Source organism: Patagioenas fasciata, chromosome Z, assembly GCF_037038585.1.
Source record: "Patagioenas fasciata isolate bPatFas1 chromosome Z, bPatFas1.hap1, whole genome shotgun sequence".
Classification (NCBI taxonomy): domain Eukaryota; kingdom Metazoa; phylum Chordata; class Aves; order Columbiformes; family Columbidae; genus Patagioenas; species Patagioenas fasciata.
In genome coordinates, this window is record NC_092560.1 from 74,947,919 (window position 1) to 74,969,163 (window position 21,245).

Consider the following 21,245-nt stretch of genomic DNA (forward strand, 5'->3'; position numbering starts at 1 on the left):
TGTGCAGTCAGGACCCCTCATACCTGGCCTGGGGGTTCTGGAGCAGATGGAGGAGAAAGAAATGCAGCGGGTGCCCTCAGCTCAGCACAGGCAGCACTCACCTGAGGGGGGATGTGGGAAACATGTCCTGCAAGGACACTTGTAGGGTCCCACTGTGGTTCTGGGACACGGAGGGGCACAGACGCTGGAAGCTGTCCCCACTGGGACAGCCCCTGCCCTGAACCAGAGCAACACAACTGCTGCTGTGCCCCAGGAGGGGCATCCATTCCCTGGGTAGTCCTTCATCCGTTCCTGTCCCCTCCCTTGGCATCCACATTTTTCCCTTTAAAATATTCACCCCCACTCCATTTTTTCTGTTGCTGGCACACAAACTCCAAGCTCAAACAAGGACCCCTTCAGGTTCCCCATACAGCAGGAGCACAGGAAGCCCATGTATGCACAGTTTGCCCTGTGTGCCTGTACTCGCCTTCGTGTGCCTCATGCCCACCTGGCCAAAGCTGCCCTGATCCTCTGGAGATGTTTCTCTCCCACTTGGGATGGGGTGGCTTTTGGAGGCGCTGGGCTCCTGCAGCACTGTGGATGCCGCAGCGCCATACATGCGCCAGGCAGAGTGGTACCCACGTGACTCCTTCCCTGGCCCTGGCACAACCGTTCATGCCACAGGCACCTTCTTGTGGTCCCTGCCACGCTCTTTACAGCCACCTCCTGGGGCTGACAGGTTTCTGGCCCTGCTTTCGGTGCAGAGGTGAAAGCACTTTGCACAGCCCTGTAGCCTGCTAGCTCGTGTTGCTGCACTCTAGGAGGTGGAAAAGTATTTTTTAGCAATTAAACAATCATCAGCTTTGGGGACATGGGCCTCAGTTTCACCTGATGGAAACCTGGAAAACAAGATGGGAACCTCATGGGCATAAGCTACCTGTGGCAAGCAGGCACAGCTGTACCCTTTGGTGCCCACTGTGCTCTGGTGCATTGAAAAGATGGCCATGGACTACAGTGGGCCACCATAGACTTGCAAGGGACTGACACAGACCATCAGGGACAACCATGGACCACCGCAGTCCACCACAGACCATCACAGACCTCTATGGACTGCCATAGATGACCACAGTCTGCCATGGACCATCACAGTGCACCATAGAACATCATGGACCACAGAGACAACTATGTGCTACCATATGCTACCATGGACCACCATAACCCACCATAGACCATCATAGACCTCTGTATATTCCTACAGATCACCATGGAACACTGTGGACCACCACAATCTACCATAGACCATCATGGACCTCTGGGGACTGCCATGGACTTCCAGACCACTACAGACCTCCACAGACCACCGCAGATCACCACAGACCACCAGGACCATGATGCTTGGCACAGCCCTGTGGAAAGAAAACTTGTCAGCTCGAAGACTTGGGATGTGAAGTGCAGAAAGACTAAAACTCAGCATGAGACCAGAGGATGGGGAAGGTGAGATGGAGTTGCAAAAACCCTGAAGCAGGGTGAGTCCTAGATCCATGTGCCCCAGGGAGCAGGTTGAGGGACATCAAGCATACTAATCCCCATGAGACCCCATCACCACCTCAGCTCCTCTCCCCCATGTGCTCTTGTGGGAGATGCTTGTGTCACACAAGGAACACGGAGCTGTGGCAGCTCCCCCATGTGCCCTCCGGCTGCTTGGGTGTCCCAGCAGCAGGCACAGCCGGTAGGTTGTAGCTGTGTCCCCAGCTGACAGGGTGTCCAGGCGGTGGTGGCTGGGCCCCCTCTGCTGGCATGCACACACAAACATGGGGTGCCCCAGGACCCACAGGCCACTCCCCACAGGGCACCCAATAGCACCCCACCACAATTCCCCCCCAGACTTCCCTCATGCTCCCTCCACCTCCCTCTGTTTTTTTTTTCCCTACATCTATTTTTTTTTCTAATTTGGCAGGTTTGTTGCCTCCACAGGCTGCATCCCACCCGCAGCAGATCCCGCAAGAGCATCACCACCTCCCAGACAAGGGACCCACTGCCCACTCCCTGCCCAACACAGACAGGGAGAGGACACAGGTTGGAAAAGGCTTTTCGCACCCACGGTGTTGCCAGCCCCTTTGACCCCCACTGCGCCTTGACCTGTGCCACCAAATGAGCCCAGCCCAAGGCTTGGAGATGCCACTACGGGTCAGGACACAAGCCCTGGGGGCTGGGCTGCACAGTGTGGGGGCACATGGAGGGCACAAGACCAGGCACAATCAGCGCCCTGTGAATCTCCAGTAGCAGGGGTGATTTCATGGAGGCTGTGGTCCCCAATGGGACTGTCAGCATGCCAAGCCTCACGCCCCCTGGGGAAGCTTATCCAGATCTTCCCAGAGTCTCCTTTTTCGCCTCTTTTTGCTGCCAGTTGGATTTCACTGTCCTGCAACAGTGCTGTCCTTCAGTTCAGACACCGCTGCCAGCTCCGTGCTGCCACTGTAATGGGGTATTTTTAGCCAGCAACCCAATCCACCTGGCTCGGGTGAGTTGAGCTCTGTGACCCCACAATGATAGGAAGGACGTGGTGAGGACTACCGCAATAGCACCGGCAGGGACAGAGAGGGGCCATGATTCCCAGCAATTCCAGCTGCAAAGGGACCTGTCCCAGGGCACCCTGGGGTGTCATGTCCGCAGCTCTGCTTTGGTCTCCTGCCCCAAATCCCAGGAGGGGACAGGGATCCCCTGCCCACTGTTCAGCTTAGCATCCCTCACACATCTGAACCTCTGGGACTTTGGGGGGACAGTAGAATCAGCAACAGCCGAGTCGCTGTGTAGCCACTGTGCTCCCCCTGCGCTCCCCTTAGTGTCCCACACACATGTGTGTGTGTCCCCCGGTGCTGAACGGGGGGACTGGGGCTGGCAACACGCACACCCCCGCACACAGCCCCCGCCCCGCCCGACGAGAGCAGGCAGCAGGCTGGGAATGCGAGGAATGCACCGCAGGCACGCTGCCCCCGCCGAGCCCCCCCTGTCCCACCGAGGGCCCCCTTGCACATAACAGGGCACTTCTGTGTCCCTTCGGGCTGGGGCAACACTCCCCACGGCAGCTGAGGCTGGCATCTTCTCGCGTCCTTTCCCAAATTGCCCGGGGAGGACCATCAGCCCCACTCTGCCCAGGCTATCCCCAGCCCCATGACGTCCCAGGGGGTTGCATGGGGCTCCCTGCTCCATAGCCAGCCCTTCCCTCCAGAGTGCTCCCCTGTGCTCCTGGGTCCTCTGCTTCTCCCAAAAGCCACCCCATGCTCCTACCTCACCACCCCACAGGCCTGTGCCCCACAGCACAGGGGCTGGAGCCTTAAAACCCACAGTGGTGAGATGCCTGCTACCTCCAGCCCCTCCACATCCCCTCCCCTCAGGACTGCCACCTCCCTCTCCTCTTGCCCACCCCAGCCAGGCCATGTGACAAGGCAGGGATGGGCAGTAGGGACACCAGATCCCTGTGGCACAGCTCCTCGCCGGCACTCTCCACTGCTGGGCAGACACCCTGGGTGTCAGGGGCATCTGGATCCCCAGGACATCCCACCTCCTAGAGCCTGACTCTCCAATCACCCCCATGAACCCCAAATCCCCAGGGACCTCCCCAACCTCATCCTCCACTCCCAGTGGGGAGACCAAGACCCAGGGCACAGGATATCCCCAAGAAGACACCCAGATACCAGGCACTCCCTCCCCAGAGCCCAAGTTCCCCTGTAAATCACAGTCCAAGACCTTCCCAAAACCCACACAGAAGGTGTCTCCTCTATCAGCTGGCTATACCCCACAACCATGTGCCTCACCTGGTGGGGACACACCTTCCCTGGGCACCCCTCTGCCAAGGCCCCATCACACCCATCTCCTGTGTCCCACTGTCCATGGCCTTCCCCAGACTCTGGTGGGGACACTTAGGACGGGGCGCCCCCCCCAATCCCCAGTCAGTGAGTCCTCCTAGAACCTCAATGTCTCCTCCCAATCGCTCCCCTAGAACAGAGGTAAAATCCACATGCCCTGGCACTGGGAACACCCAAAATCCGAGTGCCTCCTCCTCAGCCTGTGTCCCCCAGAATCCAGGCATCCATTCCCCACTCCCAGCCAACTGTGGGCCGCAGGACTTGGAGAGTCCCATCGCTTAATCCCCAACCGGGGACTCCAGAGCTGCTTCCGCAGCCCTCCGCCGGGACACCCAAAAGGCGAGCAACCCCCTCACACTCCCACCGGGGCCATCCAGAACCAGCGCACTGCTCCTTATCCTGCTAGCCCCCTCTCTGGGGATACCGCCCCCTGCGCCCGTCGGTGCCGCCCATCCCCGTGCGGTCCGGCCGGGAGGCAGAGGCGGCAGAGGGCGCTGGCCGGCCCGGGGCGGTGCCGGCCGGGGGAGGGCGCAGGCGGCCGGGGCGGGGGCGCGGCGGGGCGCAGGAGCCGCGGGCGGTGGCCGGGGCGGAGGAGCCAGCGCGGCCCATGGCTCCGCGGCTGCCGCTGCTGGGGCTGCTGCTGCTGCCGGCGGCGCTGCTGGTGCCGGCGGCGGCGGCGGCAGCGGCGGGAGGGGGGCGGCGGGCGGTGACCCCCGACGGGGCGGTCGCCAACTTGACGGTGGCGGTGGTACTGCCGGAGCGCAACGTGAGTTACGCGTGGGCTTGGCCACGCGTGGGGCCGGCGCTGAGCTTGGCGCTGGAAGCGCTGGAGCGGGGCGAACCGCCACTTTTGCCGCGGCCCTTCTCGGTGCGCGTCGAGTTCATGAGCTCGGAGCTGGAGGGCGCTTGCTCCGAGTACGTGGCACCGCTCAACGCCGTGGACCTGAAGCTCTACCACGACCCCGACGTCCTTTTCGGGCCGGGCTGCGTTTACCCAGCCGCTTCCGTGGGGCGCTTCGCCTCGCACTGGCGGCTACCGCTCATCACCGGCGGGGCAGTGGCAGCCGGTTTCAGCCGCAAACGGGAGCATTACAGCACGACGGTGCGTACCGGGCCCTCGGCCCCTAAACTGGGTGCCTTCGTCTCCCACCTCCATGCCCACTTCAACTGGAGCAGCCGCGCCGTACTTCTCTACGTGGATCGCAAGACCGACGACAGACCCTATTACTTCACCGTCGAGGGTGTCTACCAGGAGCTGCAGGACGGCAGCAACCTCACCGTGCGCCACCACATCTATTCCCCCGACGAGGGCGGCCCCGACACCGCCGTGCACTTCATCAAGGCCAACGGGCGCGGTGCGTGGGGCTGCGCGGCGTGGGGGGAGGGGGAGGGCGTGGGGGGACCCTGCACAGGGCAGGGCTGAGCTCCCGGGGAAGGGGGGGGACGGTGGAGGGGCTCCCCGCGGGGGAACCGCGCAGGGCTCAGGGAGAGGAGGAGACAAATCCTCCTTGGGGTTCAGCGAGGGGCTGAGGATGAGGTGGCATCCGTGTGGGGCACAGTGAAGGAACAGGGGTGCAGTGGGGCCTGTGTGAGGACAAGCAAGGAGACAGAGGATCAGTGGGACATGCATAGGGTACAGCAAGGGGCTGGGGGTGCAGTGGGACATGCTTGGGGTGCAACAGAGGGACAGGGGTGATGTGAAGCACACGTGGCATACAGCAAAGGGTTGAAGGTACAGAGGGACCCATATGGGGCACAGCAAGGGGCTGAGGATGCAGTGGGGCACATGTCGGGTACAGCAATGAGCTAGGGGTGCAGTGGGCTCCGTATGGGATGCAGTGAGGGGACAGGAACACAGTGGCACACGTGTAGGATAAAGTGAGGGGCAGGGAGCACAGTGCGACCCATGTGGGGCACAGCAAGGAGTCAGGGGACCATGGGACCTATCTGGGGCATAGCAAGGATCTAGGGGGCCACAGAGATCCATGTGGGACACAGCAAGGGGACAAGAATGCAGTGGCATCCGTGTCAGGCAGAGCAACAGGCCAAGGAGACAGTGGCATCTTTGTGCAGCACTGTGAGGGTCTGAGGACAGGGCAGAACCTGTGTGGGGTACAGTGATGGGCCAAGGACACAGTGGGACCCATGTAGGGCACAGCAAGGGACCTCGGGCACAATGGGACCCATGTGAGGTACAACAGAGGGTGGGCAGAGGGAGACCTGTGTGGGGCATGGCAAGGGGCCAGCAGCACAGTCGGACCTCTGTGGGGCACAGGGAGGGGCCGGGGGCACAGTAGGACGTGGGGACCTGTGTGGGGCACAGAGAGGGGTGGGAGAATAGAGAGAGACCTGCATGGGGAGGTGTGTGCACAGGGGACAAGGCAGGACCAAGGACCCCTGGACCACCCTCGTGCCAGTGCGGGGGTCCAAGGTAGGGCTGGGGGACCATGGGATCCCCTTCCCTCCCCCCTAGTCCAGTCACCCTGTGCTGGGGGAGAGCTGAAGCAGAACCTCACATTGGTGGGATTCAATATGTGAGGGGCACTGGGACCACCCTACTCTCTGCGTTAGCAGGATCAGGACATCCCCAGGGACAGGTGGGACCCAGCCACCTCCTCGGAGGCTGCGGGGACAGTGTGGACGTGGCTGTCTCAAGGGCAGTGCCAGCCATGGTTATGTGCCCAGAGCAGCCTGATGCCAACATGCCGAGACAGCTGTGCCATGCTTGGGCAGAGCCCCCCAGCCTGACACCTGAGTGCCCCGGACTGTGCTTGTACCCACTGTACCATGGGGATGGAGCTGGGGACATCTCCACCCTGCTGATGGATGGATAAATCAATTTGATGCCTTGTGAGCGCCCCAGGAGAGCAGCTATATCGGGAGCGAGAGGAAATGGAGGACCTTATGGAGGCAGCTGGAGAGCAAGGGCAGCCTGATGCTCTTCCATTATTGATGAGCGGGGTGTATTGATCTCGGAGCCAGCAGCTCCGTGATGCTTCTTAATGGATGCTGAGATGCTGTGTCATTAAGAAGGACATTGAGCCGGGACAAGTGGAGCCAGATGGGCCAGTGGGAGACATGGCTGAGGCTGCGTAGGACCAGGCTAGGGGCATGTGGCTGGGGTGCTTTGGGGTGCTAAACTGGGTTGCCCCAGGACTGGGTCCATGGGGCTGGGTCCATAGGGCTGGTCATCCCATGGATGGGAACTGAGCAGCTTGTGGCTACCCTTCTTGTTTGCTTGGCTGAGGGGCTGGGATGGAAGTTCCCCGTGTGCGCTGTTGCCAGGCGTGGGGTGTGGAGCTTTGTTTGGGACGGGGGCAAAGGACCGTGCAGGGAAAAAGGCTAAAATCAGTGATTGCCATCAACGTTTCCGGCTTGGTGCCATAAGTCACCCCGATGGGAACTGATCTCTTCTGGTGCAAGGCAGGGAGTTGTGGCTGCTATGAGAGGAGGTCAGGAGTGGGCAGAGACCTGGTGGCCCTCTGAGCCAGAAATGTGGGGGTGTCTGGTCTCCTCTGGCCACAGCCAAGAGATGGAGCCAGGGTGTGGGGCTGAGTGCCAAAACCCACAGATGTGGGTGCTCAGGGCTGCGATGTCCATGTTCCATATTTTCCTAAGCTGGTGGGGGATGTGGGGCAGAGAGTGGGGACTCTGCCAGGATGTCCCAGGGATGTCCACCCCTGCATGGCATGGCATGCAGAGGGAAGCAGAAGCTTCGGGCACAGCTAAATCCATGTCCATGCCCTATGATGACACCCATGTCATCCCTCTTGGCATCACATTCCTTCTCCCAGGTGGTGGTTAGGAGTCTGGTGAACCTTCCCTGGGAAAAGCTGCTGCTCTGCCCCACTGTGTGCCCCCAAAGCTGCCAATCCCAGACATTTTCAACTCTAAAGAGTGGGTGCAGGGGTGTGTGTGTGCATCACCCCATCCAATGTATGTCCACCTTGCACTTACCATTGCCCCTCTTGCTGGTGTCTGGGCGACGTGCAGGGGCCCATGTCTCTCCTCCCACTTGCAAAAGCACTGATATAATTAGAGCTGTGGTTGAGGGAATTACTGGAGCATCTGGCTGCGAAGCCCAGGTCCCCTGCCTGGGGAGATGGCCAGGTGCTCCCGCCAGACGGGCTGTGCATTTGGTCCTCATCCTCGCAATCCCCCTGGGCATGGGATGGATGCTTGGCTGGGGGACTCCACACTGCAGTGGTGGAGCTGGCCGAAACTGGGATTTGTGGTGATGTGCTGCCCACAGCCATGATTTTCCCTCACTTTAAGATTTTCTTCCATCATGCAGGAGTCAAGCAGTGTTCTGCCACGGTGCCTGTGTGCTTGGGCTCTGCCCATCCCCTGGGGCTATAAACTTTGCCTTCTGCTTCAAAGGCAACCCCTAAATAAATGCCTGCGTCTGCATGCACCCCAGCCTTGCAGAACCCTATTCCCCTTGTCCTCAGTCATGCTGAGGCTGCCTTTGGCTATTTGCCGGTCCCCGGGGGGGTGCATGAGGGGCTGCGTGAGCAGGCAGGGATGCTGCTGGCCAGGCAGGAGGCTGCCAGCTGGAAGCAGCTGCCAGCGTCACGTAGAGTGTTGACCCTTCCCTTCTGCACGGCTCCTGCATCCTGTCCCCAGGGAGCCATCCAGGCGCCATCGATCCCCTTGCTCAGTGGCCTTTGACCAGACAGGCTTTTGTTGCCGCCACCATGGGGGCCGCCTGTCCGGGGTGTCCCACCATCTGCCACCAGCTGTTGTGGTTCCCCAGCTTGTGCGGTGTCGTGGGCTGCCCTTTCCTGGTGCCCGAGATAGGATGGGGGTGGTCAGTCCCATGCTGTGTCCCCGCGGGGGAACCCTCAGTGTCTGCATGCCAGGGAGATGCTGGGTTACCCATCCCAGCAGAGCGATTTGGGGAGTGGGAGAGAGCACCTTTCTGGATGCGGGACCAGCAAAGTGGGGAAGCTGAGAGTGTTTTTGGGGGCATTGCAGCATTCAGAGGGAAACCATTTCAGACTCTGAAATGAGCTTTTGCTCTTGCACAGCCCAAGCTGCTGTGCTTTCCCTCTCCCGCTTGCCCAGGAGCAGCTCTCCATATTGCTGTCAGTTCCCCGTGCCCAGGGTGGCTATACTGGGTTTCTTCTCCCACCTACGGGCTCTCTCACTGCCCCTGCAAGCGATCTCTTGCCACCCCTACTGTCTTCATGCCCAGGTGCCCACCATCAGCAGGCACCTCATCCCAGAACGCAGGGACCCCATCCTGTGGCACAGACACCCCATCCCAGGGCACGGGGCTTCCATGCTGGCCCCAGCCCTCCCTGTGCTCCGGATCGTGCTGGGGCACTGGGCCCCATGCAGCAGGGCTGTGTGCCGGGGCCAGGGGCCAGCGCCTGAGCGTGACATTCCTCCAGCGCCCGCCGCCGCCGCCTCCTCCATTGCGTTGCTCAATCCTGGGTTTCCAGCCAGGCTGGCTGGAGCGGGGGCCCTGGTTTTCCGGGGGGAGGGAGGAGGCAGTGGCAGGATCCTCAGCAAGGGCTAGGAGGGCCCCTGCTCGGGGGGGTTTCAGACACTCTTGGGCGCCTGTCCCCACAGCCTGTGGTGCCCTGTGCCAGCTCTGCGCTGTCCCTGTGTGGCACCTGGGTGGGCATCCCATGGGGGTTTGCTGAGCCTCCAGCAGCAGGTGGGGGCTCACGGGGCAGTCAGCCGGGGCCCGGACACCCCCTTGCCGCATGGGTCACACCAGCAAGATGCTCTGTTTCCAATTAGCGCCGTCAGCCGCCGAAGGTGCTGGAATCCGGGAACCTGCACATTCCTGCTGCGCGGCCAGCCAGCCACGAACCCAAACATGGGTTTGTCCCGTGTTCCAGCCTGGGTTCCCCAGGGCCCTCTAGCACATGGCCCTGACACCTCTCCTAGTCCCTCAGTCCCCTGGCTGGGGCTGGTGAGGAGCAGACAAGGAGCTGATGCTGGGGGTGGCATCCCCAGGGAGTGGCTTTTGCTGGAGCAGTGTGTGAGGAGTCTGCACATGGGATGTCTGCCTCATATTTTGGAGCAAGGGTTCCACTTTTCTCCTTTCCACCTTCAGCCTAAGGTGGCTGATGGGGCAAGAGTGGGTTAGTGAGGGAGGTGGGGCTGAGTTACCTCTGTGGCCATGGGGCACGTGGCATGAGAAGGCAATGAGCCAAGCACTGCCCCATCTGGCTGCACCATCCTCTGCTCGCCACAGCCACTGAGTGTGCCACTGGGATTGCTCTGCCTCATCATCCCAATGGAAAGGATCCCACCCAACGGCTGAGGAGGTCCCCTGTGTGGGGTGGGGTGGCATTGCTCCACTAATGCCATGCATCTCACCGACAGTGGTATATCTCTGTGGGCCGCCGGAGATGCTGCGGCAGATCATGCAGCTGGCTCAGCGAGAGAACCTCACCAATGGTGACTACGTCTTCTTCTACCTGGATGTCTTTGGGGAGAGCCTGCGGGGTGAATCTGCCCATGACCCCTTCAAGCCCTGGCAGCAGAGCCCAGGCCAGGACTCAGGGCTGCGTGAGGCTTTCCAGGTGAGCTGTGCCCCCTGCCTGTGGATGGGGACAGGGACGTCCCCAGCCAGGCCTCAGTGCGTGAACCATGGTGCTGTGCTTGCTTGCAGATGGTGCTGGTGATCACCTACTATGAGCCCCAAAACCCAGAGTACCAGCACTTCCAAACCCAGCTCATTCTGAGAGCTAAGCAGAAATTTGGGGTGCAGCTCAACTACTCCCTGGTGAGTGAATCTCCCTGCATGATGGGGCAGTGGGGACCCTCCACATTGGGCTGTGACACCTCACCAGTATGCAGAGGGTGGGACATGGCCACAGGCAGTACCAGAGGGGCCGTTGCTGGTGGGAACAGCCATGGGCACAGTCAACCCAGCAGGGTCAGCCCATGTCCCCAGTGTGTGGTTATGGGGCTGTGGGTGTGTGTTTGTGGCCCTAGCATGGGGGTTCTGGGGCTGGGGTACCGCTGTGCACATGACCTCAGGTTTGCTGAGGTTTGCCCCACAGATGAACCTGGTGGCGGGGTGTTTCTATGATGGGATGCTGCTGTACGCCATGGTGCTGAACGAGACCCTGCGGGAGGGCGGCTCCAAGAAAAATGCCACCCACATCATCGAGAAGATGCGGGATCGCAAGTTCCAGGGTAATGGTGGGACAGGGGCGACTGAGCTGGGGGTGCCACAGGGGCAGTGAGACCTGGTCCCCATCCCACCCGGGTCTCACTTCTCCTGCAGGTGTGACAGGGCTGGTGAGCATGGACAGCAACAATGACCGGGACACTGACTTCAACCTATGGGCCATGGGTGACCTCAAGAGTGGGCAGTATGAGGTGGGAGCTGGCACTGGGGTGCTGCCGACAGCTGGGTCTGTGGGATGGATTACTGGGGTTGGGGGGGCCTTAGCTCTCTCTGCTGTAGGTGGTGGGACACTACTCAGGTGTGGAGAAGCAGATCCACTGGCTTGGACGACCAATCCCCTGGGTGAAGGGGGCTCCCCCCTTGGACAACCCACCCTGCGTCTTTGATGTGGATGACCCCTCCTGTGATAAAAGTGGGTAAATGAGAACCCCCTCATCCCTTGGTCCATAGCACTGTTCCTTGTGGATGCATGGGAATCTGATACCTGTGGCCAGCCAGGCCATGCTGACACCCTCTCCTGCCTGCAGCTCCCCTCTCCATGTTGGCCATCGTGGCTTTGGGCACTGGCCTCACCTTTGTCATGTTTGGCATCTCCAGCTTCCTCATCTTCAGGTCTGTCAGGGCTGAGGGAGCCTCTGCTTGGGCACTGGGCACCCCTCAGCCTGGCAGGGGGTGGGAGGGAGTGGGGTACAGGGACCTGACCCCCATGTGCCCCACAGGAAGCTGATGCTGGAGAAGGAGCTTGCCAGCATGCTCTGGAGGATCCGCTGGGATGAGCTGCAATTTGGGAGCCCTGAGCGGTACCACAAGGCAGCGGGCAGCCGGCTCACCCTGTCCCTGGTGAGAGCTGCCAGTCCTGGGTCACCAGCCACCTCCTGCTCCTGTGCTACCCTCCCTGCATGACACTCCTCCCTTGTTGATAGTCTATATGGTCCTCTGTCTCCTACAGAGCTGCAGCCCCATTGCATCCATCATCTACAGAGCTGCAGCCCCATTGCGTCTACCCCCTGCAGAGCCATAGCCCCATTGCATCTATCCCTTACAGAACCCTCCCTCCCTACATAGCTGTCCGTCCCCTACAGAGCCACACTTCATCCATCCCCTACATGACCCCCCATCCACTGCAGAGCCATGCTTGATCCATCCCATGCATAGCCCTGTATCCCCCACAGAGCACCGTAACCCCTACGTGTCTCCATCCCCTACACAGCTACACCTTATCCATCCCCTACACTCCCCAACATCCCCCGCAGTACACCATATTTCATCTTATAGACTTCACCCTTCCTACAGAGCATACAGAGTTTTTCCTGACCCTTCAAAGCCTGTCCTGCACCATCCTCTGCACACCCCCAGGTGTCCCTGCCCTCCTCCATTGGTGCATGTCACACCCTGTCATGGGGTCCCTATCCTTAACCCCCTTTTTCTCTGTAGCGTGGCTCCAGCTATGGCTCCCTGATGACCACCCATGGCAAGTACCAGATCTTCGCCAATACTGGCCACTTCAAGGTCAGTTTAGCAGGTGGCAAACTGAGCTCTCCCCTCAAAACCCATGTTGGGATGCTCCACTTTGGCTGCACTCCCACCCTATGGGATGCTGGCACCTTCCTCCCCTCCCCAAATCCACCCAGTGGGCACTGACCTCTTCCCTCTCCCTGGTCCCCCAGGGCAATGTGGTGGCCATCAAGCACATCAACAAGAAGCGCATTGAGCTGACACGGCAGGTGCTCTTCGAGCTGAAACACGTAGGTTTGAGGGCTGAGATGGGGTGGGCACCCTGCTTGAGGATGCAGGGTTGGTCTAGGCCGTGGCAGGGAGGCTGGTGGGAGCATGTCCGACCTCAAGCATGTCTCAGCTCTGCTTCCACATCCAGATGCGAGACATCCAGTTCAACCACCTGACCCGCTTCATTGGGGCATGCATCGACCCCCCAAACATCTGCATCATCACTGAGTACTGCCCGCGGGGCAGCCTGCAGGTAGGAGGGTGGGAAGGCACTGGGGGGGTGATTTGGTTTGGGTGGTTTGGCTAGGCTGGGCCTGGAGGACAGGGCTGTAGATGCTTGTGGCTACCAAAGTTCCACAAGACCTGCAGCAGAGCTGCCCAGAGGGGCATCAGAGGCTGGTGGAGAGGAGGGGGGCAGGTGTTGCATAGACCCCCCACACAACTGGGTGCTTGGTGAGGCTGGTACCAGTGCCACCATCCCGTGGGTGCTTGGTGGGGTGCATTCAATGTGCTGCCCCAGGACGTCCTGGAGAATGAGAGCATCAATCTGGACTGGATGTTTCGCTACTCCCTCATCAATGATATTGTCAAGGTACCCAAGCGAGGGGCACAAGGGGCTGCATGGGGGTGTGTGAGGGATGCCGGCTTCACCATGTCTGTCTGTCCCAGGGAATGGCCTTCCTGCACAACAGCATCATTGGCCACCACGGCAGCCTCAAGTCATCCAACTGCGTGGTGGACAGCCGCTTCGTGCTGAAGATCACCGACTATGGGCTGGCCAGCTTCCGTACACCCTGCGATGGCGAGGACACACACGCCCTCTATGCCAGTGAGTGCCTGCTCAGGGGGACCAGCGGGATGGGGTGGCCCTGTCTCACCACACCATGGCTGTGTCCCACCAGAGAAGCTATGGACAGCCCCAGAGCTGCTGCAGAAGGGACGCCTGCCCACCCCGGGCATGCAGAAAGCCGATGTCTACAGCTTCGGCATCATCGTGCAGGAGGTTGCCCTCCGCAATGGTCCCTTCTACATTGAGGGCATGGACCTGAGCCCCAAAGGTGAGGGTGAGGGGCAGGCGTGGGGTGGTCCTGTCCCTGCTGAGGAGGTCCAGTGCTCACCATCGGCCACCCTCTGGCAGAGATTGTGCAGAAGGTGCGTAACAGCCAGAAGCCCTTCTTCCGCCCCTCCATTGACACTGGGGTGCACAGTGAAGAGCTGGCCGTGCTGATGGAGCGCTGCTGGGCACAGGAGCCGGCTGAGCGCCCCGACTTCAGCCAGATCAAGATCTTCATCCGTAGATTCAACAAGTGGGTGGCTGATGAGCGGGAAAGACGGCCCTGGGTGGGAGCAGGGACAACCATGGGGGAAGTGGTTGGGGGGCACCTCTTCCTGCAGTGCCAGCTGCCTGCACCCCGGCAGGGAGGGCAGCACCAGCATCCTGGACAACCTGCTGTCACGCATGGAGCAGTATGCCAACAACCTGGAGAAGCTGGTGGAGGAGCGCACACAGGCCTACCTGGAGGAGAAGCGCAAGGCGGAGAACCTCCTCTACCAGATTCTGCCCCAGTGAGAGCGGGAGAGTGGGTTGGCATAGGGTCAGCATGGACCTGCTGCTACGCAAGCATGGGGTCCCTTGCTGGCTGTCCTTACTGGTGTAAAGCAAGGGGTCAGTGGGACCAGGGGAACTGGAATGGGAGCCCATTGCTGTCCCACTTGTCCTCACCAGCTCTGTGGCGGAGCAGCTGAAGCGCGGGGAGACAGTGCGAGCTGAGGCTTTCGACAGCGTCACTATCTATTTCAGCGACATCGTGGGCTTCACTGCCCTCTCAGCAGAGAGCACCCCCATGCAGGTGAGAACAGGGCTTAGGGGCAGCCCCCGCGTGGGGCTGGTGGGGAGGTTCATACCCTGGCAGTGCCATCACTAGGGCTGAGAGGACATGCGTGCTCCCAGACCCACATGCACCCTTGCTCCATCCAGGTTGTGACGCTGCTGAATGATCTCTACACTTGTTTTGATGCCATCATTGATAACTTTGATGTTTACAAGGTGAGCAGGGGTGAGGAAGTGCAGCCCCCCAAAATGAGGTGGGCAGCAGGGACCCCAGAATGCACGCACTCCCCCTGACCCCTCAGGTGGAGACCATCGGGGATGCCTACATGGTGGTGTCAGGGCTGCCAGTGCGCAACGGGAAGCTGCATGCCCGTGAGATTGTCCGCATGGCTCTCGCCCTGCTCGAGGCTGTCAAAACCTTCAAGATCCGGCACCGGCCTAATGACCAGCTCCACCTGCGCATCGGCATACACACCGGTGAGCTCCCTTGCCAGCCAGCACCAAGGATTGGGGGTTGCTCGCCCACCTACCCTGCAGCAGCCCTGGGCATCTCTCTGCTTGCAGGTCCTGTGTGCGCAGGAGTTGTGGGTCTGAAGATGCCACGGTACTGCCTGTTTGGGGACACGGTGAACACCGCATCCCGCATGGAGTCCAATGGCCAGGGTGAGCCATGGGGCTGGCAGCTGGGCTCTGGTGCCACGGGTCATGCCCTGCTCCTGGACCCAACCATGTCCATTTTGCCCCTTTGTGCCACCCAGCCTTGAAGATCCATGTCTCATCCACCACCAAGGAAGTCCTGGATGAGTTTGGTTGCTTTGAGCTGGAGCTGCGTGGGGATGTGGAGATGAAGGTGAGGGCACGGGGACTCTGGTGGAGTGCTAGCCCTTCCTGATTGCTGGGGTGTGTGATGAGTGGCTGGGTTGGGGCTGAGACCCCTCATCCTCCTTATTGCTGGGGATGGCACCCAAAGAACAGCACTGATGTGAGGAGGGTCTCACTGCCTCCTCTGCCCCCCAGGGCAAGGGGAAGATGCGGACATACTGGCTGCTGGGTGAAAGGAAAGACCCCAAAGCCATCTGAGCCTGGTGGCAGCGTTGGAGCCTGCAGCCTTGATGGGGTCACCAATGCTTCCCCATGCCTGGACCCCTGGGATGCACAGGAACCTCCCCCCCATCACTGCAGCCCCCTACCACCACCGCAGCCCACCTGCTTCAGCAGGGCTCAGGCACGGGGGGCCAGCAGCCATGGCAACACCTGCCGCCCTCCATTGGCACCAGCAAAGCCCAACTCCCCACACAGCCTCTGCTGGAGGAGGGGAGCTGGCCCCGAGCCAGCCCAGGGAGGACCCCATAACCCCCTACCCTCTGGGGTCCAGCCCCTCCCATCCTCTCCCCCGCAGTTCAGCTGGCTCTGAGCTGCTCCTGGGGCCTGGCTGCCCCACAGGGCATTTTGCCGTCTCTTTTCAATACCTGGTCCCTGGCAGAATTTGTTCCCCCATTGCCCCCTGTCCTGGGGGTTGGGGAACTGGGGACTTCTGCCGGGACTGACCCCTTGGCCAGGGCAGGCTTCAATGCTGCGGCTCCCCCCAGCCCCGGTCTCTCCCTTTCCTGTATATATCCCCACCAGGTCGTGTAAATACTTCCCCTCTCCCAGGTGTAAATATAGGAGTCGCTGCAAACTATTTTGTTGAAATACAAACTTCCCCAAACCCCTCCATCCTTCAGTCTCTGCTTCACTCTGCCCTGGAGTCCCAAGTGGGGTTGGGGAATGGGAGGGAACCCCAACACAGAGCTCAGCCTCGGCTGTGGTGGTCTCCCAGAGCATCGTACCCTGGGGTGCAGCTGAAATGAGGGGTGGGGGTGCAGGCTGGCTGCGGCAGCTGGCAAGGGCTCAGGGCAGTGCTGGGAAGGCAGAGCTGCCGCGACGGGGTTTGCTTTGGCATGAGGGCTGCAGTACGTTCCTCTGAGCTCATGTTCTGGCCCTGCTGCCACCACCGCCTCTTACTGGAACCCACCTGTGCCTGGGGACCGGGACGGGGGCTGCATGTCATCCACTGTGGGTGCAGGGACACATCCCAGGGGCTCTCCCTTGTGTGCTCAAGGAGGAAGGCTTGCAGCATTAGTGTGTTTTGGGGCAGGAGTGACTTGCAGAGGGGCTGGGGGATGGCCCCACACCTGCACTGCATGGCCCCATGGAGATCAGGGTGCCAGGGACACGGTGCTCCCCCCAAGACACCCAGCCTGAGGACAACTCTGGTGCAGCAACGATGCTGGGGCCACCTGGACCCCGCCTAGGTCTCTATTTCTTGTTGGGCCTGAGCTGGACCTTCAGTGGAGTATAGCGTGGGAACTGGTGGAGGTCCTCAGTGAGGTGGCTGGAGAAGACTGAGGTCCTGCGAAAGCGCTGACTCTTGCAGCTGATGCCATCGATACCCTGGAGGGCAGGGAAGTGGAGAGGTCTCTGTCAGCAGCTGCATCCCCCAGCTGCTGACAGGGCAGGGTGCCAGGGAGGACTCACAGGATATTTGTCCACCCAGAAGCTGTAGGGCTCATCCACATAGTAGTTGTGGGGCTGCAGGTAGAAACGATGTGACAGTGGACAGGGGGGACAGCATGCCCAGGGAGGACACAGGAGTCTTGTGCTACAAGCTGAGGTGGCGGGGGGGGGGCTGTACCCTGCCCGTACCTGGCTAGTGGGCTCCCTTCTGGACTGGTAGTCCCTAGCCTGCTGGTCCTTGAGCGTGGTGGAGTCTGACTCCATGGGCACCCGTTGGGGAAAGATCTTCTCCAGAAACTCCTTCCTGCTGGCAGAACAGATGCTCTACCCCTCAGCTCTGGGGTCCCCCATACCCTGGGCAGGCATCCACAGCAGGGTCCCCATTTCAGGGTATGGCTCCAGGGGTGGGTAGCACATCAGAGCACAGGCTTGCCTGAATTTCTGGTAAAGCGTGGACTCCAGCATGGCCTCTCGCAGCCCTAGGGGAAAAGTGCCATCAGCCCTGAAGCTGAGACCCACTCACTGCGGTTTTGGGGGTGTGTAGATCGGGGGTGGGGAGCTCAGCCTCACCTCGTCCCAGCATCAGGACCCTGCGTGGCAGGCGGTAGGTATCCTTTGTAGTGGTGCTGTAGGTGGGCTGGGAGACAGGCTGGTGGACCAGCAGCCTGCGGTGGCCGTGCCGGTAGGTGAAGCCCTCGCTGGCTGGCTCACCCTCTGGGATGGCATCCAGGTGGTTGGTGGCTCTCTGGGGACAGACAGTGGGGGATGCAGGAAGGGGACAGGAGCCCACTGTGTGGGGCTCCATACCTGCTCCTGGCATTTAGGCTTTTACTAGTCCCCTGGGGCTCTTGGCTGGCTTGGGAGGTTGGGGTTAGTACCCCCTTCTGCTGAGCATCCCCAAGCTGGGGGTGCTGCCCCATAACTAAGGCCATGGCACACAGGCAAGTGGCCAGGACAAGCCTTGGGAGCAGCCCCAGATGCACGAACTGCAAAATGGGGGGATGGTCCTTCCCACTGGCACCCCAGGAAACCTGGTGTGGAGTCAGGGCTGATCTCTCTTGCCTGCCAGGGGTCAAACAGCCTCCTACAGCCCCCCGAACCCCCTTGGTGCCCAGAGTGCCCTTGCAGCTGGGCAAGCACTCTTGTGGCACTAACTGTGGGGTGTCCAGGCTGTGGCACAGTTTGGCCCATGTCCCCCCCAGCCCGGTTTGCCCAAGCAGGTATCCCTGCATCCCCATGACGGGCCGTGACAACCAGCAGCAAGCTGCCGATTCTCTGCCTTTTGTGCTATTGAATTTCATCCCCTTTCCATCCCGCTGGGCTCAAGGTCATCCAGGAAGCTCCAGCTCGGCCAAGGGCAGCTATTTAAAGAGATGGGGGCTGCCTAAGAGTAGGGGCCTTCACAAGATCAGCAGGTGGGATGCGATAGGGTGGGTTTTGAGGGACATTTCCCCTTATGGTCCCCCAGCCAGCGGTTACCTCCTCCTGCCAGTTTCGGATCAAGCAGCTCCCTCGAGGCACTGGCCGTCTGGGCTGCTCCATCAGCATTTGCAGGGAGACAGGCTGCACCGGCACCATGACCGAGGGCACCTCCTTGGTACAGGTCCCCAGCTTTGCAGGGGAGGGTGGCAGCTCGACCTCACTGGGATCTGTCCCAGCCTCAGGAGGTGGCACCGTGTTGGACTCAGCAGGCAGGGCCTCGGTGGGCAACTCAGTCGTTGGCAATGACATCTGCTGGGGTACCTCGTCTGTGGCTGTCGGTATCTCCCTGGAGAACAGGGGTTCCTCCATGTGCACCCCAGGCAGAAGAACAGTTCTGTCACCCCAGTCCACGCATGGTCGCCTCACTCCAGCATGAATGAGAGGCACGTGGCCCGTCAGAGCCACCCTGTGGGGCAGGACATAGTCTCTGAGGCAAGGCAGTGGGGCGCATCCTTCAGCCCCCACTTTACCACACTGTCCTCAGCCCCCACCAGAATCAGCAGGGCCTGAGGCTGGGGACCCTGAGTCCCCACAGTGTCACCCCACCCCAGGGTGGGGGACAAAGTATTCTGCTCCCTTCATGGGCCAGAAGCAGGGCCTGCTGCTGGGTCCATGCTGCACGGGAGTCTCTCCCTCCATAATTCTCCTCTGCCTCCTTGCCGCACGCCCCCAGCAACATCCCCTCTAGTGTCCCCAGCCCAGGTTATGCCTTCCAATGCCCTGTCTGCACTGTGTCCCGTTCCGGGGCTCTGCACCCCCCACACTTCCTCGCCTGGGCTCAAGTCCCCACATCATCCTCCCCAGGCACGATCCACTCCAGGTCGTGACCCCCAACCTCCCCGTCTCCTAATGCCACCCCGACCCCTTAATGCTCTTTACGCCCTGTCCCCAACCCACCCAGGCCCCTGCCCCGCAGTGTTCCCGTCAGGGATCACCCCAAGCGCCTACATCCCCTAATGCGACCCCGGTGCCGCCGGCCCGGCCCTGCCCTGCCCTGCCCTGCCCTGCCCTGCCCTGCCCTGCCCTGCCCTGCCCCACCCCCGGGGGGTCTCGGGCCCCCGCCGCCACGTTCCCCGCTCCATGGCGCCTGCGCAGGGTGAGGCTGCTGCGTCTCCATGGAGACGGGAAACACCGGCGGCGGCCGCAAGCTCATTGGTGGCGCCAGGTGCGTGCGCACCTCCCATTGGCGGAGAGCCTGAAGGGGAGGGGTCAGGATCCACTTGGGGGCGGGGCCATGCGGCAGGATTGGAGTGTCGAGGGGAAGAGGGCGTGACCGCGGCCAAATAGGCGTGGCGAGGGGCGTGGTGATGGAAAATGGGCGTGGTCGCGGCCAGGCAGGAGTGTGTCCTGGCCCGGGTTGGGCTCCCCTTGGGGTGTCCCCACCCTGGGGGTCCGAGTCCTCCGGGTCCATGTCTCCCGGCTGCCCTGGAGTCTTGGAGCTGCCACCGGCGGGGGAGGGAGGAGCCCTGGGCCTGGCTAGAGCTCAAGAGCATGATTTGGGGGGCAGGGATGGCCCTGGATGCTGCTGGGGAGGGGCCAGGTGGGCACCGTGCCCGAGCAGGAACAGCTCAGCCCCACTGGGGCAGCAGGAGGGACATGCCCTGCGCTAGGCACCTGGGGACATTCCGCTCCCCATGACTTAACCTAAATGATGCCCCCTGCCATTTTGACTGGGTCGCACCCGTCTGCCCCAGGAACTGGCCGGGGGTGACAGGGCAGGATGGCCGAGGCGCCTGGCTGGACACAGGCAGGCGTGGAGGAGCTCCCCTCGCCAACAGCCCTCACCGGGCCCCCGGCTCCTGTCCCCGTGGAAGCCTGGCAGAAGAAGGGCCCTTTGATAGCAGGCGGCGGGCTCGGGCGCAAGGGCTGTTATTCCAGCCCTCTGCGGTGTGCACGGCACACTCGGCATTGGGGCCTCTTGTTTTTCCTGGCTGGTGATGTGCTCGGCCCCTTTGGCCTCAGCCAGCCGGGGCCCCCAGCGGGGACCACTCCTCCCTCCGGGTGTTCGGCCCCATGCCAGGCATGGGCTCGTCTGAACCCATCTGCTGCGCAGCTGTGGGGAAGAGGGAGAGACGTACCCCAGAGCTCAGGCTCAGCCAAAGGCTCCCCCTCCCATGCTGGGGCTGCAGCAGTTCTGCTGCCGCTGGAGCTGGGTGCTCAGGTACCCCGAGGACTGGGTGCTTGCTGGGAGGATGTTGGGGTGAATGCTGCTTTACTGTGCCCCCCATGCTCAGCCCCAGGCCCAGGGCTGGCCGCTGGGGTGCACTGATTCCCCAGATCTTGCTAGGGAGGTGGCAGCCTGGTCACTCTGCCGCAGCTTACACCCCAGGGTACTCTTCCCATAAGCATCCCCTGCCTCCCCACCAGACACGGGTGGGCTTGTCCCCCGGCCAGCCAAAAGCCTGACTGGGCAGCACAGGGGACACCAAAGGCACAGCAGTACAGTGTGGGACAGGGACCCTGGTGATGCCAGCTCAGGGGTGTGAACACACTGTATGGCAAACCACTCTGGGGCAGCACATAGAGCATTGCCGTGGGGCTGCACCCTGTCCATATTGCCATGGGGCAGCAGCTCTGGAGCTGCTGGAGCACATCTGGCTGCCTCTTGCCGGCTGACACATCCCCCGCCACCCCCCTGCTCTGCTCTTTTGGGAACTTGCGTCATTTGTGATAGTCTTCTTCGGCTGAGAAACGAAAACAGCCCTCTACC

General features: G+C 61.4%; 2 protein-coding genes across 2 annotated transcripts; one reads left to right on the forward strand and one right to left on the reverse strand.

The window, feature by feature from the left end:
- The first annotated feature begins 4,418 nt into the window (after positions 1–4,418).
- On the forward strand, positions 4,419–16,273 carry NPR2 (natriuretic peptide receptor 2). Its single transcript, XM_065860826.2, has 22 exons — positions 4,419–5,200; positions 10,188–10,387; positions 10,477–10,590; positions 10,871–11,006; positions 11,098–11,192; positions 11,281–11,413; positions 11,529–11,613; positions 11,721–11,841; positions 12,436–12,510; positions 12,669–12,746; positions 12,875–12,979; positions 13,247–13,318; positions 13,396–13,555; positions 13,629–13,784; positions 13,865–14,033; positions 14,146–14,292; positions 14,453–14,576; positions 14,705–14,773; positions 14,860–15,034; positions 15,122–15,220; positions 15,316–15,407; positions 15,575–16,273. Exons 1-22 carry the CDS (start codon positions 4,453–4,455, stop codon positions 15,635–15,637), a joined length of 3,216 nt encoding a protein of 1,071 aa, XP_065716898.1. The 5' UTR covers positions 4,419–4,452; the 3' UTR covers positions 15,638–16,273.
- SPAG8 (sperm associated antigen 8) lies at positions 16,266–19,163 on the reverse strand. Its single transcript, XM_071802492.1, has 5 exons — positions 18,533–19,163; positions 17,624–17,798; positions 17,243–17,532; positions 17,075–17,128; positions 16,266–16,990 (listed from the first exon to the last, which is right to left on the reverse strand). The coding sequence occupies exons 1-3, from the start codon at positions 18,842–18,844 to the stop codon at positions 17,378–17,380; spliced, it is 642 nt and encodes a 213-aa protein (XP_071658593.1). The 5' UTR covers positions 18,845–19,163; the 3' UTR covers positions 16,266–16,990; positions 17,075–17,128; positions 17,243–17,377.
- Positions 19,164–21,245: the final 2,082 nt, after the last annotated feature.

What these genes read in the sequence shown, in the direction of transcription:
- SPAG8 (XM_071802492.1), bottom strand. Translation starts at nt 18,844, where the DNA reads ATGGAGGAACCCCTGTTCTCCAGGGAGATACCGACAGCCACAGACGAG. An exon ending in TCCGAAACTGGCAGGAGGAG is followed by an intron (nt 17,799 to 18,532) that starts GTAACCGCTGGC and finishes GTCTGTCCCCAG; the next exon opens with AGAGCCACCAACCACCTGGA. An exon ending in GGTCCTGATGCTGGGACGAG is followed by an intron (nt 17,533 to 17,623) that starts GTGAGGCTGAGC and finishes CTTTTCCCCTAG; the next exon opens with GGCTGCGAGAGGCCATGCTG.
- NPR2 (XM_065860826.2), top strand. Translation starts at nt 4,453, where the DNA reads ATGGCTCCGCGGCTGCCGCTGCTGGGGCTGCTGCTGCTGCCGGCGGCG. An exon ending in TGACCCCTCCTGTGATAAAA is followed by an intron (nt 11,414 to 11,528) that starts GTGGGTAAATGA and finishes TCCTGCCTGCAG; the next exon opens with CTCCCCTCTCCATGTTGGCC. An exon ending in CACACACGCCCTCTATGCCA is followed by an intron (nt 13,556 to 13,628) that starts GTGAGTGCCTGC and finishes GTGTCCCACCAG; the next exon opens with AGAAGCTATGGACAGCCCCA.